The 13,795-nt window shown below is 34.6% G+C and overlaps 1 protein-coding gene across 5 annotated transcripts in view; it reads left to right on the top strand.

Moving 5' to 3' along the window:
* Positions 1-13,795, top strand: part of MTA3 (metastasis associated 1 family member 3) — a 132,788-nt gene that overhangs the window by 25,402 nt on the left and 93,591 nt on the right. For 4 of the 5 annotated variants that reach the window (XM_048934806.1, XM_048934804.1, XM_048934805.1 and 1 more), the window contains exons 5-6: positions 7,792-7,855; positions 9,090-9,207. In XM_048934806.1, the coding sequence (XP_048790763.1) occupies positions 7,792-7,855; positions 9,090-9,207 (182 nt within the window). Of the gene's footprint in view, positions 1-4,910; positions 4,973-7,791; positions 7,856-9,089; positions 9,208-13,795 lie in introns of those variants that run through there. The other variant, XM_048934808.1, reaches the window with a different exon arrangement.

Below are 13,795 nucleotides of genomic sequence, written 5' to 3'. Positions count from 1 at the left end.
CCTGTAATCTCCAAATTTTACAATGGTGTCATACTGCCGTGGATTCACTGAGCCCTTTCCTTCATTGGGTATGTATACACATCACATAGTGAATGCATGCATAATTCATGGTGCAGATAGTTCATCTAAGCAGTGTCAGGTCCCAGCAAGGGACTGAGTTGAGCCAAAGTGCTGTGTATTTTAGCTTTGATTTGCAGAGATTTAAGAATTACTAAATATAGCATTTTGGAAAGTCATGATAAGGCAGAGGGAAAAAATTATTTAAAAGTTGTCATCACGGTGAGATTGTTGGTTGATGTTATGAAGTGCATCATGCAACTCAGCATGTGGTGAAAAGGATCTGCCAGCTATTTGTACAACAATTCACAAAAAAAAAAAATCTCTTTGGGAAGATGCACTTGTTATCTTCATCTTTGTATTTTCACTTTTCATTGAGGTTTTAAGAGCTAGTAGGCAATTCTTGTAAAAGACTACATTAGTTACTTGGATTATTTGTGCTTGCTTTTGAATTTAATGCTTCATATAATGTGTGTAAAAACTTATTTAGCCATCAGGGTTCACTTTACCATTTCATTTTCTTTGCTTGCTACTAGCTAAGTTTTACTTGTAGCTATCAAGCCTATGTTTCAGGTTTGAGGTTAGTTTTTGGATTTTCTTTTAAATAAACTCTTACTTGCCTTAACTTTGATGCATAATGAATCATACAACTTTCACTATACTGAACTTTTCTTCCTTATGGTCTTGCCAGACCTCACCCTAGTATTACTACTTTAAACTATGCAGGTATAAAATAATGCTTTTTTTTTCTTTCTCACAATTCCTTTGCGTAGAACGCACCAAATAGTCAGAAGCTCAAAGACAGGTAATTGGTAGGATGGGACAGGTCATTTTACAGTAGCATTGTGACTTTTTACGGTATGGCATGCTAGGAATTGGTGGTATTATCTTAGGATGTTGTTGTTCTCAGCAAACAAGAAGCTTTCAGCAGACAAATGGGTACGAATACATAAGCTGCGAAGTTTAGATAATTTACAAGAACTTTCAATCTTTTTTATTTTCTAATGTAAGTCAGACAACTAGATACAATGAGTGAATCTACTTTGAATAGGCATGTGATTGGTCATTTGGATTGCTTAGGAGTTCTTCCTTCCTGGATTAAGTTTATTTAGAGCAGGGTAGCTTTTGCAGCATGTCTGATGCCTGTTAGTTTTGTTGTGTTGTTGTCTAATTTTTTTTTTTTTCCTTTGGCAGTAGAATTTGGAGAATTCTTACAATGGAAAGATTCTGGTCTAGATTGTACTTTTGTCTTGTTCTCAGTTGTGGTCAATAGCTAATACTAATAACAGAGTATAAGAAAAAAGTATTGGTAGAAGACTGTCAGTTAAACGTAAGAAAATTATAGGTTTTCCCACAGCGACATAGTTGCCAAGTTGCAATTTTTCCTGTAGTGCAAAGCTTATATAGTTCAGGAGCAATGAGTGTTGTTTCTGGGCTAGGTGACCCTGTAATGTCATGCTGAAAAATTGTTCCTAACCAGCCTCCTATGGCTTTCTTAGATACATGTGTATTGCTGTTTCTCTGTTTAAAAAGTAATTTATTTTCCTTTTTAGACTGAATTAATCCCTGAGGAAAAAAGAGTAATGACTTGAGTTCCCTACTATAATCTGTATGAAGTATATGTGTTATTGTGTTATTTGTACTATATGTATTATTAACTAGATAAGAAAACACAGTTCTGCCGTGCCTTATGCCTAGTTCAAGAAATTGTTTCCATATTATGATCTGGATCTTGTTCTTGGCATTGTTCTTTCTATTCCATATATATTCTCTTACTGGAAACCCTTCTTAGCAACAGAACTCAAAATGCAATCAGTGATTTAAGATGGGGTGGTATTATTGTAAATCCTGTCTTAAATTATAATTTCGTAGAACTGTAGGATGACTTGGGTTGGAAGGGACTTTAAAGGTCATCTAGTTCCACCACCACTGCCATGGGCAGGGTTGCCAGCCACCCACATGCACACTTTCATAGGTGTAGATTTTTTTATCTTAACATCTTCTACAACTGTTCAGTAAGTTTTTATTGTAATGTTGCTGAATGCTTCGGCTCTTCTGCAAATTATGTAATTGTTTGTGTATACAAACTATATAATTTGGTACTGAATTGAAAGTCTTCATATTTGTCTTTTAAAAATGAGGTTTTTCACATGGAAATGTTTTTTCTTCTGATTGGGTTGTCATTAAAAGTTGGAATTCAGGAATATTTAACCATATAGGTAACCATAGGTAATTTGAACATTGTCTATAAATTACTTTGTGGAGTTTTGTCAAGTTTTGTTGAATTAGTGTCAGCTGTGCACAATCATTCGAGGACAGACTTAACCTATAAATAGCATCAATTTGAAGCTCTCAAAATCAGGAATTCAATTTGAATTAAGATTAAAACCTTGAACTTTCAGATTGACAGTCAAGCTTAGCATAAAAACTCTGGATCATACATGTGATCTGTGCATGTGTTCAGATGCCAGGCACTTACTGGCTCATTTAGATGTACATAAGTCAGTTGGCTGTACCTTCATTTTTCAGTTATACTTTATCAATTCTTTGTTAAACAGGTAAATCTACATTTTTGGCAACAGATGTGTATCATACGTGTGATCTTGTACTATCTGGGCAGTTTTTATTGTTTTGTTGGAAAAATGAGTCTCAGTATTATTTATTTATCAAGTGAGACTTTTTTTCCCCCTTGTCTTTGAGAGAGTTCAGAAAATGACTGGAGTTAAACTCTGCCCAAGAGGAATCAATGAGTGCAGATCTCTCTTCTGTCAGAATCTATCTTCTATATATTGTGAATATTAAAAAACAAACAAACAAAAAAAAACCCACAAAAACCCAAACTCTAGCTGGGGAGTCTGTTACAGCTTTTAGTTACTGCAACAATGCTTTTATGTTACTCAACGTATTTTCGTGGAGTGCAGTATCTTGCACTCCATTTGTAAATATCTATGCAATTTGGAGAGCTTGGAAGTTGCTATGTACTTGTGTCTGTCAGTATCGTTCTGTGCTCCCTGAGCTGCACTTAAAAGCAAAATATGCAAGTGTACTTGATGTTTGCTTCCCACAAGTGGGGAATCAATTTTATGTAATTAGAGCAAGGTCCTAAAACTCTGCAGCTCCTAGTATGTGATTTGGCAATAATCATTGCAATCTAGACTTCTTGTAAGCGGTCATGACTTGGCTCAAAGTAGTTGTTTGGAAATCTTCAAAAAACATTTCAGATAATTCAGGAAATACCTTGTTCATTTAAGGTAGCTGTCTCATCCTTTACTTTCTGTGCCCTTTTTCCCCTTTTTTTCCTTTATGACCCATTGGAGAAGGGTTGCTCTTGTGGTCTCGTTTTGCTTAAAACCTTACAGCCCCTCTCAGTTTTTCACTTTATCTTCTGTTTAATTTCTAGTTGTCATTGAAACAGCAGCATATGTTAAAATCAAATCAGATTTTCCTTATAAGCATAACATTTCCTAATATTCTTTGCAGTTACTTTGTTCTTACTATCCAACTAGTGGCAAAGTTTCGTATTTCAAATTTCTACTAAGATCAGCATTTTTTGATCGAGATCAAGAGACAATTGGTTTACCTGCATGGAATTACCCAATGTTATCTTGTCAAATTCAGGAAGGCGATGAGTAATTGTTAAGAGCAGAATTTCAAAGTCTGTGGGGTCACCACTGCACATATTACCTTTCTTCTTCAAATAGCATCAGCATGACTAATGCAATGCAAGTTCCATTGACTTGGTGGGAACCCAGAACAGTGAGTTCTGAAAGTTCATACTCTGTGCCAGTCTTACCCAAGATACAACTACATTACAACAGGAAATTTGTGGGACGTAATACTTTAGCCATCAGGCCCTTTTCCACTTCTGTGGCTTGTGCTGCTTAACAGACGTTGAAGTATTGCATTTCTTTTGTAATTTATGTCTGTAATTTTTGCTAGTATATTTCCTGTCCGAACAGATAATTATTAAAAGAAGGCTTACATCTCATGGTCTGTCTTACTGATCTAGTGAAAACAGGTGACGAAATAGCCTGCAAGAGTGACAGAGCAGAAATTGTAGAGGTTTCTATTGTTTTAAAAGGATGGACTGGGCCAAAATAAGAACTTCAAATGATAAAAATAGCTGTTGATTTTGATTAATTCTGGTACTTTTAAGATCTGGTTTTCATCATTATTTTTTGTTGAGGAATTGTATAAAATATATGTACAATATTGATTACTTTAAGAAAAATCTTAAGGGGTGATTACAGGGACAGTGCAAATAAGCAGAGTAACTCCCTGAAAAAAGAAAGGAAATATCTTTTTGTTCACTTTCTTGGGACTGCTGCATACCAAGATGGCTAGTATGTCTTTCCATTTATTTATAAACTAGTTTCCCTGTGTTTATTTGCTGTTTTAGTTGTAAATTGTTAGCAGGTTGGTTTTAAGACTGAGGCTCACTGTTTGGCCTACTGAAGAATTTATTTTCTCCAAAATCATTAAAGTGTGTTGCTTTGGTTTGGTTTGGTTTGGTTTTTGTTTTTCCTCTAAAACAGTATTTTTTGAGTTAGTGTGAAATGTGCTTGGATTTCAATTCTGTGTTGTACCAGAATGGCTTTGTTGAAATAACTCAAGTAGGTGGTAGGCATGAAAAAAGGAGGAGATTGTTAGGCATCCTTTAACTGATGTGTGTATATGGCTGAGAATTGTCAGATAGTGGTGGAGTTAGCTGAAAGATGCAACAAAAGATTTAACAACTGGGAAAAACTTCTAAGGTAGCAATGAATGAAGGTGTAATGTGCGTAAACAACTTTCACATGGTTACTGGTTTAAAGAAAAAAACGAGTTACAGCTGAGCTTTCTAGGACAGGAGAAGTAATTGAATCCTGACTGGTTTATGTAACAGAGGCTGATAATACCATGAGCATATACCCAGGTAAGCTTTGTTATTTCCTTTTATTGAAAGATCTGTAAATAACCTGCTTGCTTGTTTGTTTGTTTACTGATTTAATACTCTGGCAAGTTATGTTGGTATTGTCAGCTAAATGGAGCAACTTTTTATCTTTTATCAGTTTAAGTACATTTAAGTACCTCTGAGAGTAGAACGGATTCTGAAGTGGCAATTTTATCAAAATTAAATTGTAAGTGAAGACATAAATGCTAACTTTGTTTGCTGTAATTTGTACATTGTTGAGGTATCAGAAAGATCTACTCAACATTCATACAAGATCAATTTTGCCCAATTCCCTGGGAAATAATAACAATTTTTTAGAGCGTAAATAGACAAAGTCAAAACCAGGAATGTTATAGCAACATCTTTGATTCCTTCTGATGCTATTTACCAGTAATTTTTACTATTGAGAACAGTGAAGTCAGGGATGCAGCATGATAGAGGAATATAGCTCAAATCAGAATTACAACTGAATGATAATCAGAAGGTTTCAGTGGATCTTTAAAGGTCATCTAGTTCCAGCTTCCCTTCAAGTTTGCCAACCAGTAAGTCAGACACTAGTCCAGCTTGCCCAGGGCCCCATCTGACCTGACCTTGGACGTGTCATCCTTGGAGGTGGTTGTAACTTCTCTGAGCATCTGTAACTTCTCTGGACAACCTATTCCAGCACCTCACAATGCTTTAGGTGAAAATTCCCCCACAACCTCTAATTTAAATCTCCCCTCTTTTATTTGAAAAGCATTTCCCCTATCCTACCACTATCAGATGACATAAAAATTCTTGTCTCCCTCCTGATAACGAGCTGCCTTTAAGTACTAGAAGGCTGCAGTGAGCTCTCCCCAGAGCTCTGACTTTTGCGTGCTGAACAAGCCCAGCTCCCTCTGCCTTTCTTCATAGGAGAGGTGCTCCAGCACTTGGTCTTTTTTGTTGCCCTCCACTGGACCTGCTCCAGCAGCTGTCTTGTTTTGGGGTCCCTAGGCTTGGATGCAGTGTTTCATCCCTTCTTACAAATGGCAGTAATGTTTCTCTTTATCCAGTCACTGAGACCAGTCTGGTTGCAATGTGGTTTAAACCACATTAATTTTCACAAAGGGCTTTTTGATTATTAGTATTGGAAGAAGAGGTGAAGAGTACAATGGTGGTTAAAAGAATATTTAGGATTGCATCATCTTAAGTCTGCACTGAGTTATTTCCTAAGTATACGTGATTGATAGGTTTGTGACAATTTACTGAGCTAAGTGCATTGTTTCAATCAAAATGACCATTTATAGTAGGCTGAGAGGATCTTCCTCTAGTTGGGACATGGGGGGGAAAGGGAGAGAGAATGAACAGATAAAGAAATGATAGGATTTTATGCCTTTTGATTCTATATACTTATAGTAAGAATATCACATTTATGGATCATGGAAGCTGGCAACTATAATACAGATTCTTTTTATTGTGGTGTTCCTTATAGTTGATCAGATTACCTGTTTCTAAGCGCTTCTTTTTTTTTTTTTTTTTTTTTCATTTTAGCAGTTAGCCTTGTATTTTTTTTATTTTTTTATTTTTAGGCTATAATTCATACATGTGAAAAATCTTAGAAGCACATAAAATACTAATTATGATTCCAGCCATTAGATGGTTAAAATGCTGCACGAAGAAATTTAATATCAAATAGAAATTCACTCAGCTGGGAGATGTGCTGTGGAAATTAATCTTCTCTCTTAATGAAATAAAACAAAGCTTTTTAAACTTCCAGCAATATGGTATAAGGTCAGTCAATACTATGCCCTTTCAGCCACAGTGGCAGTGAAGGAAAGCCTCTGCCATAATTGGAGTTAAATAAGGGTAGTCTGGAGTGAACTGAACTGAACAGAAGTAAACTGGGAAGGTAAACTATTCAGGTTTAATACTAAAAAAAAAAAAAAAAAAAAAAGGTAGTGAACTGTCTTCATGGTATAGCATAGAATTAATCTTTAGATATTAGTGTTCTGGAATTATCAAGGTCAAAAGCTCCAAAAAACCTTCAAATACATAATTGATAATAGAGATGTTCTCCTCGTTTCTTATTGCAGGAATCTTCTCACTTACTGTTGTGTGTTGTGCTCAGGTTTTTCAGTCTAATTTTTCCAACATTTCTCTTCGGAATTGTGTTTCTCTTGACAAATACTGAGACTAAGAGAAATTCAAGAGCTTATATATTAATGAATGTTTTAACTCTGTTTCTATTCCAGCAGTAATGAAAGAGACATTAGCTATGTTTTTGATGGGTTTTTTTTGTGGGTTTTTTTTTTTTCTGCAGTTAACAATTGGCATGTAATATCTGCAGTTGAGTTTAAGAGAAAACATTCTCTGAAATAAATGAGGGATTTTTGCTATAGTATCTTTGAGTCTTTACATCTTTAAATCCCAGAGATCCCTAAAGTAATTTGTCCTTTCTAGTGTTTATTTGTGTGCTAATCTGTTGCAGATACAATGGATTTGTGTAGACAGTCCTGTTCTATGTCCTAGACCACTAGGACCTCATGGTAAATACTGCCCAAATTGATAGAAGTTAAGTAAGAGTTAGGTACCTGAAATGCAGGAAGTAGTGGATTGTTACAAAGAAATAATAGAATTGAAAATGGTAGTATTAAAAAAAAAAAAAAAAAAAAAAAAAAAAAGCCTATGCTAGCAAGAGGAATCAGCACACAACATTTTTCATCCATATCTGCTTGCATTGCTTTATAATAAAGTTAAACTAAAAATAAATTTGCAGGGCTTTTTGACAACAAAAACAATTAACTTTACAAAAGTAACAGTTATTTCTTATGTATTTATAGGGGAAAATGCAGCGTTGCACTTCTGAATGAGACAGAATCTGTGTTGTCGTATCTGGAGAAAGAGGTAATGTTTGTGATTTCTATTTGCATAAACATTGGGAATAGTTTTATGTTTATTCTGTTTCGCTTTGTTTGATTGCTTTATGCCTTTGTTTTCAGTAAGTGGGCGAACAATTGCTTTATTGGATGTTATGTTAGAAAAATGTTGAGAACACTGATTTTGAAAGTGCTTTGGAACAAGAACTGAAATGGCACGTTACAGGTTTCTTAAAAAATAGTTAACTCAAAGTAATTCACATGGTATCTTAAAAAACTAAAAATATGTTGACTTTCACTTAGAGGGAAATTCACAATGTGGTATTTTTCTGGTTTTGTTCTTATTGTTCTCTAATTTTTGTGCAGTTATTATTTTTCTGTCTTGAGGTGTTATAGAAAGACAAGTCTTCCAGAGACAAAATATTGTGTTGTAAAGTCAATGGGATGAAAGATGGGATGCTCTTCCAGAGGGTAGCGTAGCATAGTGGTTTAATTTTTAGTAGTTTGAACTACTGTAAGCAAAACATCTCCTTTCCTTTCTGGTAGAAGGGAATTAGCTTTACTAGAAAGGAAACAAATTATCCATGAATTTGAAAGATAAGCCTTGAAGCTAGTTTTGTAATGCAAAATACCTTTAAAAATAAATATATTTTTATTTGGAAATCTTAATGTAATATTAAGACAGTGGTTTTTTTGGTTGGAATTAGCATTTTTTAATTTTCATATTTCTACACCAAAAACCACTGGTAATCTGTAGAATGTTTTTGAGAGCAACACCTAACATTTACTACAGATGAGTGTACAAGATATGTCAACTCTGTGTTTGTGTAAGCCCTTTCCAGCTTAACCTCAGTTTTCTTGTGCTGTTTGAGACTAATGTATGAAAAGTCAGTATCGTAAAATATTTAGGAAAGGAAACATTAAGTTCAGAAAATGAGTAACAGCTCTCTTTTTTTTTTTTTTTTTTTTTTTTAATCCGTTGGTATGTTTTATGAGTATTGATCCTTTCCTTGCTGCTCTATTCTGAAATAACTTCTAGCAATGAGAAAAGCTTTGATTAACCATGTAAAAGTATTCACGTGAAAGATCTGCGTTCTTTAAAATGATTAATGTTTCAAAATTTTTAGTCTTCTGCCAAACCTGTAGTCTGTAAAAGCGCATGAGAGGGGTTACTTTAATTATTTTCACATGGAAGGTGAGGTAGATCTACAGCGCTAATTCTGAAATTCATTATGTTATTGCAAATGTATCTTCTTTTTTAGGATACTTTTTTTTATTCATTGGTGTATGATCCATCACTGAAAACGCTTTTGGCAGACAAAGGAGAAATCAGAGTGGGGCCCAGATATCAAGCAGATGTGCCTGACATGCTTGCAGAAGGTAAATATTTGCTCCTTGTATAGCTAAAAAAAATATCCTTATCATGTAGTACTATTTATGTTAGCATTCTGAATTAAACTTGTCAGTATTGAAGCTGAGAAAGTAAAGTAGTAGGTCTTGGAAAATTGTCTTAAAATATCTATGAATATCAGTAGGTATTATAAAGAAACAAGGAATGCTGCTTGAATAGCTCTTGAAAAGATGTTAACAATTTACACATTCATGTTTTTTTTTTTAAGAAATTGTACTGTCCAGTTAGATCTTTCTTGCAGGCCTCATGGAAAAAAAAAATTGAGGTCCAACTCACTTTGTAGAACAACGACATAGTCACAGAATAAGTGAAAACTGTATTCTTTTTCTCCCTCTTAATAGACTCTGCTTATATAATGTGCGCCGTTTTGATTACATATTTTAAAATTTAAAATAGTAGCTTATATTGATTCATTGTTCTTTAGCAGAACTGAACAAGATGTATGTGTGCTTTAGTCTTTTACTACATAGGACCTTTGTTTTGTTAAAACGGAATTGAAAATACAATATTTATTTAGTTTGGATGTTGACGCATGAGCAGCTGTCTGTATTTTGAATTACAGTATGTTTGCTTGGTAAATTTTAAATTTTCTTCAGTGAAATGTGCATTCTACATTGGTCACCAACAAAAGAAAAAGCTACCTGAAAAACATCTAGATATACCAACATTCTTAAAAATAATATTTATACATTCTTTCATTAATTAAAAAAAAAAAGATGATTTTGCAACAATACTGTAACTTAACTCAAAATAATTGTGATTACCCGGATACATAGATTTTTAAGTTTAAATAGAGTGTTCTCTGTTGGGGATGGACTTTTTTGTATACTATACCTGTCTCATGTACAAAACAGGTATTAGGTATTATTTCTTCAGACTTTATTTAGTGAACTATATAAAAGAAGAATTAATCAATTTCTGGCAAACAGGAGGTTAGATGCAGTTTAGAAGCTCATGTGTAATAGTACTTATTTTGATAACAAAAAATAAGCTATGGGAGGACTATTCTAGATTTGTTTATAAAGAGTACAGACATTTAGGAACAAGGCAATGGCAAGAATATTATACATTGCTTTTCTTGCTATAAGATATGCCTTTCTCAAAAATGGAAATATTATATAGATGTTTTTATGCTCAAGAAGAGTGTTTCTCAGAGGATTAAGAAAGCCACAATCCTAATATACTTAATGAAGAAATCAGAAAGCATCAATGTGGTTTGAAGTGGTTGACTGAATTGTGAGGGCTTCTAGGATGTGTTGCCATTGTCTTCCAAATAGAAAGCTTTTAAGTAGCAGGATATAGCAGGAAAAATTATTAACAATAGAGACTAATTCAGGAGCAATAAATAATACATCTAAAGTGATGTTTATTTTTTTGTTTGTTTGTTTGTTTTTAATGGAAATTTAACATTTAGGAATCTGATTTAAAAAAAAAAAAAAGTTACTAAATTCTGGAGCTTATCTTTGAGAGGAATCATATGAGGTCCAATGATGGCAAGCGCAGAATCCTACAGCTAGGAAGGAATAGCTGCATGCGTAACTACAGGTTAGGGGGGTCACCTGTTGGAGAGGAGCTCTACAGAAAAGGACCTGTTGACCATGAGTCAGCAGTGTGCCCTTGTGGCCAAGCAGGCCAATGGTGTCCTGGGGTGCATTAAATAGAGCTCGGTCAGCAGGTCGTGAAAGGTGATCTTCCCCCCTGCCTTGGTGAGGCCACAACTGGAGCACTGTGTCCAGTTCTGGGCTTTTGGTTCAAAACAGATCTTCTATAGAGAGTCCAGTGGAGGGCCACAAAGATGATTAAGGGACTGGAGCATCTCCCTTATGAGGGAAGACTGAGAGACCTGAGGCTGTTCATTATGGAGAAGACAGAAGTGATCTTATCTATGCTTATTAATATGTAAAGCGTGGGAGTCAAGTGGATGAGATCAGGCTCTTTTCAGGATGAAGATCAATGAGCACAAACTGAAACAAAGGGAGTTCCATTTGAATATGAAGAAAAACTGAGGGTCACAGAGCTCCAGCCAAGCTGTTGAGAGGGGCTATGGAGTCTCCTCTTGAAATATTCAAGACCCACCTGGACACTCCTGTGCAACCTGTTGTAGGTTGCTTTAGTGGAGGGTTTTGGACTAGGTGGTTTCCAGTTGTGCCTTCCAAATGTTGTGATTCTGTCAAATCCTTGCTTCAGTTGAATTAGTAGATCAGTCTTCTACTATTATTAAGACAGGATTTCAGTCTGTTACTATCTTTGTTTTTTCACACTGCTTAATCCCTGAAGTGTAGTAAGTGATGCAGTCCTCTTGATATCTTCAGTAAGCAGTAAGAATCCATCAATTATTAAGATTCAGAAGCAAAAGTTGCCCACAAACCAAAGATTGGGTGGCATTAGAGACCCTTTTTTTTTTTTTTTTCTGATCTACACATATTTGCAGTGGCTTGTGGAAAAAGTAATTTTGTTTTAGAAGGATAAAAATATCCAAAACACTGTGGATTTGGCTAATTGTGAATTTGTGTTTCTTCAGCCTTCAAACCTTAGAGGAAAAGATGATTCAGCTGTTGCGGTGTCTCTGTGTAAGCTGTCAGATTGGGAGTTAATCCATTTTGATATGAATTCACTGGTAGATTCCAGGAGACTAAGAATTTTTTATTATTATTATTTATTTATTTATTTATTTATTTTGCAGGAATGGATTTATTTATTTTTAACTGACATTATCATTTCTCATTTAAAAAGAAAACTCAAACTTCACGCATAGGACAAACTTTGGATGACAAAACATGCCTGTTTTTTTCCTCCCATGGGTGAACTGTGTAACTTTGTCATCTTAATTTACTAAAAGAAAATAATATTTTCTTTTTAGAAGATTAAAAGATTTATTTAAAGCAGGGCATGCATGAAGATATTGTAGATCCAACTTCAAAAGTCTGAGCATGTCATTATATGCTTACTTGTCAATAGATAAGCGTACAAATAACTTTATGAGGAGGTGGTCATTGACTGGCATCATTGTAAAACAGCCTTCTAAAAGATGGAATGTATTGTTTATATATACGCTTTCAAATACTAATATATTAGTTTTCTTATCTGATGAATGGCTGCAATACTTACCTGTTTCAGTATCCCAGTGACTTCCAAAAGGATTCAGTCTTTTAAAAATGAAAAACAAAACAAAGGTAAACTAAAACAAGCAAGAAAGAAAACTGAATCAGTGTTTATAGCAACTCCATTACTTCTCATTCATTTTGGGGAAGGGACTTCTGTTTAGCTGTGTTTGAATGTATGTATGAAGGGGAAGGTGGAGAGAGCTTAAATTTCCTGGGCCTCTTTGCTTACTGGGGTTCATGTATTTCAGAAAAGACTGCATGGGGAATGTAACTTTGACTGCTGGATTCCCAATAGAAGCTGGAGTCAATTCTGGATACTAAACTAAAACATAAGATTAGATTTGCAGAAATGCTGGACTATTGAAGTTTAGTTGATGTCAGTTTGAACAGTATTTTCCTAATCAAAAACATTGAAGAATGCTGAAGTATTTATATATTTTGCCTTTCAGTTTGAGCATAGTTCAATTATAGTTGATTATTTGACCCATAATCAGATTGAAAAGTGATGTTTTCAGTGGTAGTTTAAGATATGTTTCAACAGATGTATGGATAAGTGAAGTGGTAGTCATAGAATCCCAAATTTTCTTACAAACTTCCTGATGTCACTTCCCTACATAGCGTGGCTTTACCATCAATATTTCTTCTGCCTCTGATCTCTCTTTGCCTGTTGCTGATGTTGTATGAATTATTTCAGGATGTCATCTAGCAAAATTACTACTTTAGAGGTATAGTTTTCAAAAGAGATGCAAAATAAAGAAGGTATGGCTTAATACTTTGAAAATACAGCTGCTAAATGCTGATAAATTAAGTTGCAGATATCTCCAATTGGATGTCTGGAAGTCACAAAGACTGAGGGGCTTAGGCGTGAAAGAGGAAAAATAAGTAGAGGGAGTGTTTAAAACGCATTTATGAAACGTGGATTTCTTAGGTATGAGTACCAAAGAAGGTCATATCAAGAGAGAAATCCTTTTATTTTGAGGGTGTTTTAAATAATGTTTTGGAAATGTAATACAGGGACACAAACGGAGGAAGAGTACAAATGGTTGCTCAATGAGCTAGTGTGCAGAATTCTGTCTGCTGTGAATCAGATGATGGGTGAAGATGTCACTGAGAATTGATAGTGCACAAGAAGGCAGTATTAGGTAGACTTAGAAGATAACCTACCTTCTGAAATCCTTTAGAAATGTAAGTGCTTAAGAAGAATATGAAGAACATAATTTATTTGTAGAATGACAATCCTCTACATTCCTGCAGTCCTTATAATAAACAAATTTCATCAAAAATATCTCAACTTTGTATCTGTGCTGTTTTTATTTGTAGTAATGAGTTATACTTAGTAAAGACAATAGTTTTGTATAAAGACTAGACCACAACACGATGGTTGAATGAAATCCTTCCCTCTCCCAATATGTCATGTGCTCCAGTTTGAAGATTGTGAGTCTTTTTAGTTGCT

This window comes from Lagopus muta, chromosome 2 (assembly GCF_023343835.1).
Source record: "Lagopus muta isolate bLagMut1 chromosome 2, bLagMut1 primary, whole genome shotgun sequence".
NCBI classification, from domain to species: domain Eukaryota; kingdom Metazoa; phylum Chordata; class Aves; order Galliformes; family Phasianidae; genus Lagopus; species Lagopus muta.
The sequence above is the reverse complement of the archived record's forward strand: the minus strand, read 5'-3'. Positions and strand labels throughout refer to the sequence as shown.